The sequence below is a fragment of the Cyprinodon variegatus genome, unplaced genomic scaffold, assembly GCF_000732505.1.
Source record: "Cyprinodon variegatus isolate N-32 unplaced genomic scaffold, C_variegatus-1.0 Scaffold2, whole genome shotgun sequence".
In the NCBI taxonomy this organism is placed as follows: Eukaryota; Metazoa; Chordata; class Actinopteri; order Cyprinodontiformes; family Cyprinodontidae; genus Cyprinodon; species Cyprinodon variegatus.
In genome coordinates, this window is record NW_015150455.1 from 904713 (window position 1) to 910102 (window position 5390).

Genomic DNA, 5390 nt, shown 5'->3' on the forward strand with positions numbered 1-5390 from the left:
TGTCTTAGCTCCTTTACAGGGGGTACGTTAGAACCGCTAATTTAGCACAATAAACAGATGTCACAACATCGTGCTAGTCACATCCGACTAACACTGCTTACTTTCGATAAACATGGAACAGCACTGAAAGGAGGGATTCGGAAGGACAAAAGAGCCAAAAAACAAGGCAAACTTACTACGCCCTGGCTTCCTTCCATGTTGCTTTCCATTGTTTACATTCCTGGGTTCTGTCACACTGGTGACATCAACATTGACCCAGTGTGGTGGCGTCACAAAACATGCAGCTGCAGGGGACAGAGGCCACGCAGCTTGCCAGCTTTGGGTCAGACCCAGCTTTTTTGCCAATGGAAAGGTAGCTAAATGCAATTTGTGTGCAATTCGCATCATTTGAAGCCGTTCTGAAGATATTCCAATAGGTTATATCCAAATAACGTCTTCCCCCAGACATCCGCAGTTGTTATATTTTTTATATTTATATATATATATATTTTTTTAAAAGCGGCGTGTGTATGACGTCATCCGCGCCCGCCGGCTACCGTATATTCATCCTGTCCGCTGAACTGCTGCTAGTTTTACTCACATGCCTGGAAGATGTCTAGTGCTACTACCACAGATGATCTCGCTCTCGAAATGGAATTAAACGATTCAGATTAGCTAGATTAGCTAGCCGAACGAATAGAAGGGGAAGAGCGTAGCCGCCTGTGGCCCGGGCTGCCTGTCACTACTCCAGTCCGGCACTATTGACGTCATACACGTGCCGCTTTGTTTAAAAAATAAAATAAAATATATAAAAATATAACAGCGGATGTCTGGGGGACAGTGATTTGCCTACATGTTATGAATGCTGGCATGCCATAAATAATAAACTATGAACAGTTTAGTTTGTTCTTTCAAGTCCTTGCCCATAGGAGGACGTTACTTGGATATAACATAACGGAATATCTTTAGAACGGCTCCAAATGACACAAAACTCATATGAGTAAATAGAACATGATGTAATAACGTAAAATCAAGGGCCCAATGTATAAAAAAAAACGGTGTAACCCTTTAAAGTACTTAGTGCTGCATTAACTGCTGCTCCAATGTTTCTAACTACACTTTACCTAAGACACATTTCTTTATTGAATATTTTTAAAGATATATATGACTTGAGAGGTACGCTGTCACTCCGACATTTTCTTGTTTCCCCACTTTTATAGATTTGAACTGTTCTCCCAGAATTATCCTGTGGAAGTTTGTCACATCTGTAATCCTGTTTATTCTGATTAATTGTAGTGTGTCTCTCATACAATTATTTGTTTTTTAGCATATTTTTCACCCCTGCTATGTTTATTGTATGGAATGTCCCAAAGGCTTTTCATCTGTCCCTCTGATATAAATTAAACTCTCATTTGTAGATGTTTTGACTCTGGTGGTTCTTTTTTATGGTAGATGTTGAGGATAAAACCTGAAGCTGTAGTCGATCATTTACTTTGTATCTGGGCTGCTTTCAGTAACACTTAGCTCATTGTTTCTCTCCATTAATGCAAAATGCTTGGAGCTGTCTTTGTGTGAGGATTAGGGAAGGGGAAACTTTTAACACCTACCTTGGCACTTCTCCACTGGCTTCCTGTAAATGTAAGGATTAATAATAAGACTGTGCTGGCTAACTCTTTGGCACCCATATGTTTTGCACCTGGTGATTGTAGGGTGTCAAGATTTTAACCCTGTATGAACCTGAACCAGAAACAGCTGTTCCCACATCTAAATGGAGGCTAAAAACAGCGTGAGAACAGATGAAGTCAAATTTTCTTTTCATGCGCCAGACTGTGGTTTTGTGTTTTGACATGCGAGCATGCATAATTACATCAAGTGTTCAGTTATTTCCCAAACATACAAATGGATTCTAACAAGGCATTGACTGGTCTCCATCATTTTAGAAGGTTATCAAGAGCATTTATATTTTACAACATACTGCTCCTCCTCTTTCAGCTCCTTTTTTAATACATTTTTACTTGCATGTCTAACTTTTCTCTGCTTTAATTGGAAATATGAATAGTCCTTCTCCCTCACATGTTGCTGTAAGCTGTCAGATGTGTATAGTGACCAAATGAGGGAACTTTCTAGGCCCTTTATCCATGTTTCAAAAAGATAAACTGGGTTTAAATATTTGCAGTAGCATAGCACACAGCCTGTCAGGCCATGTGTAGTGAACTGATGTATAGATACAAAATAGCAACAAGCTACCAGAGTTAGCATATCTGTTCGGCCAGTAAAATTCTAGCTGCATACTCAAACATCTTATATTATACAGAGAAAAACAGGGCTGTCGGCTCATATCCTAATGACTGTAGGTGAATATTTAAAACAATCCTGTTACCCTTGGTTGTTTTACATTTTCCATGAAACTTATTTTTACATCAAAGATATTCTTAAATTAGGATTTAGATCAGTCTTTTCAGTTTAATGCTTCTATAACAATCTGTGCTTCTAAGTCAAAATAACTGACCTTTATTTTTCTCCATTAAACTGAAGGCTATTATAGTAGATAAGGGTAATTTTTTTAGCACTAGAACTGTAGTACTACTTAATTATTTTAATAAAAGCAATACTTTGACACTTTTTCTGAATGTTTTTTGACATTTCAGCTTTAACCAATTAAATTAAAAAATATATATTTATGTACACACTATCAATGTATACCATGTCTTTTCTGGGCACATGTTATGAATTTTGCTCAAAATGACATTACCCTCGGTGTTCTGTCTGTATGGTTTTAATTTGTTGGCTTTTTTTTTTTTTATAGAGGGTTATTACATTCTGCAAACAATTCTTTTGATATTTTTCTCTTTTTATTTTCTTGTGTGTTACTAAAATTGTCTTTATCTTCAGCTGGTTCGAATTGTATAAAATGAGTCTAAGCAGTTAAGAAGAGATATTGAGCTCTCTGGTACGGTTTGGTCTGGTCTAAGAGTCTCGTAAATAAAAAAAATAAAAAAAAGTGTTTAAATAAACCCAATATCAGACTAAATTATCTATTAGACATTTCCTACAATGAGCTCAATTGTTATAGCAATATGTGCTAACATACTTTGATTTTCTTCTTTAGGTGTGGGGGCTGCCAGTTCAGGTAAACTGACTTTCATGGTTGGTGGAGTGGAGGAGGAATTCACTGCAGCCAAAGAGCTTCTCAGCTGCATGGGAGCTAATGTGGTTTACTGCGGTCAAGTTGGAACGGGACAGGTGGGATTACATTTCAGGTTTTTGTTCACCTTCACAAAGTTTTTTGTTTTTTTAAACAGTTTTTCGATAACAAACAAAAAACTATCTTTATCGAATAGGAATTCAGTTTTTATAAATACCAATAAACTGTTTTTTTTTTTTAATTCATTGATATGCTCATATGATTACAGGCTGCAAAAATTTGCAACAACATGCTTTTGGCCATAGGAATGATTGGGACCTCAGAGACGATGAACTTGGGGATCAGGTAGGAATAAATTACGACATTTAAATGATTTCAAAGTATTATCTGAAGCACCTTAAGCATGATTCCCTGATACCTTTACTCTTCATCCATAGACTTGGACTAGATCCCAAACTTTTGGCCAAAATATTAAACATGAGTTCAGGCCGCTGTTGGTCCAGTGACACCTATAATCCTGTGCCAGGGGTGATGGAAGGAGTGCCGTCTGGAAACAACTACCAGGGAGGTTTTGGCACACAGCTGATGGCTAAGGTCAGTTTATATACTAAACTGTCACAAATAGGAAAGGGGGGGGGGTTAAACTGGTAACATATATGTATATAAAAACAAACTTATTTTTTTTTATATTCATATAATCATAGCTATCATAAACTTTACATATAAGGATTGTAAGCCTTTGTGTGATTTTTAAAATATACTCTTATCTGTGGGTCAAACCCATAACTCAACCTTGCAGCATTTAAAAAAAACAATTTATCACTGTACGTTTCCAAACCAATTTACAAAAAATACTTTTGCATAAGAGTAAAACATTTGTTGATGTCTCATTTAGTTTTTCAAAGCACTTTCAGGAATTTAACTTAATTTATTCCTGAAAAAACACTTTAAATATTCATGTTGGCCATTAGTCCTCTCAGAAAGAATGATGCAGTTTGTTTCGGCTTGTGGTTTTATTTTCTGAATGAGGTTTTAAGTCCAATTGGTTTTTCTCATGTATGTTTACATTTCTTTTTTTTCTTTCTAAGGATTTGGGCTTGGCACAGAACACGGCCACCAACACCAGGACTCCTGTGCCCCTCGGCTCCTTAGCCCATCAGATCTACCGTATGATGTGTGCACGCGGTTACGCCAATAAAGACTTCTCCTCTGTGTTCCAGTTCCTGCGTGAGGAGGAGGGCCAGTAGCATTAGCTTTCCCCTTCCCGTCCACAACGTTGCCATGTGCCTCGCCCTGCACAGCACTAACTTAGCAGGTAGTTAGGGTGTATTTTGACACAGAGACTTTATTTGGCCCAAAGTTAGGAAAACATTAAGCTCTAGAGAGCCTCAGCACAGAGATGGGTAACTTGAGCACTTCTGTAATGTCGGGAGCTAAATTTCATCTATGATTAAGCCTTTTTTTGTATGAGACACTCCTTTCTGTTATCGTCTCATGTGAATTGTCATTTCCATGCAAAGGAACATCTGAAAACTTTTTACTTTATTACTCTGTGAAGGCTGAACAACTACAGCTTGATTCTAGTCGCTACATATTTATCGTGTTTTAACATTAGGTTTTTCTGTTCACGTTCGATTTGTTACTTTTGAAAGTATTGTCCTTTTGGAGAATAAACACAAATTACTCAGCCTTGAGCTTGTATCAAAAAATGTTTCTCCTTTTTCCCTGTTTTTCTCATTAAATGAAAATATTGGAATTAAGGAAAGTTTTTATAAGGATTTTCTTTTTTCAAATAAAATAAACATTGGACTTCTATTTTATTAATCATTTTAAATGAACTTATTACTTTTATTATTGCAAAGAATGGGACTGAACTATTACTAAAAATGCATATTGCCTGTATTTTATCCTAAATGTTTGCATTTAAGATTAACATTTTTAATAGTGAATGTGTTGCCCCACACTCCTTCAGACAGGTACCTCATTCGTGTTTGTCTACAATAAGAGTGATTATAGAAGCTTTTTATACAATTGTTTAAAAGCTGGAAAAATAGCTGCATGCATTGTAGCATTGCACACACAAAACACGTGTCGGCCAGAGGAGGACTGCGGCATGTTTCTGATCTACAGAGGCCAAGGTGCCATGGGTCATGCGATCACAAGACGGATCCATAAAAAGTCCATTAAGCACTGCAGGCTAAGAGCTGTGCTGTCATCTGCTTAAACAGAGCAGCACTTTGGTCTCAGGCCTCCAGCAGATTGTGAC

The 5390-nt window shown here is 37.1% G+C and overlaps 1 protein-coding gene across 1 annotated transcript in view; it reads left to right on the top strand.

Moving 5' to 3' along the window:
- hibadh (3-hydroxyisobutyrate dehydrogenase) overlaps positions 1-4818 on the top strand; it is a 14962-nt gene extending 10144 nt beyond the window's left edge. Inside the window, exons 5-8 of the mRNA XM_015402298.1 lie at positions 3089-3222; positions 3393-3469; positions 3562-3718; positions 4213-4818. Of these exons, the coding sequence (XP_015257784.1) occupies positions 3089-3222; positions 3393-3469; positions 3562-3718; positions 4213-4371 (527 nt within the window). The 3' untranslated portion in view covers positions 4372-4818. The remainder of the gene's footprint in view (positions 1-3088; positions 3223-3392; positions 3470-3561; positions 3719-4212) is intronic.
- Positions 4819-5390: the final 572 nt, after the last annotated feature.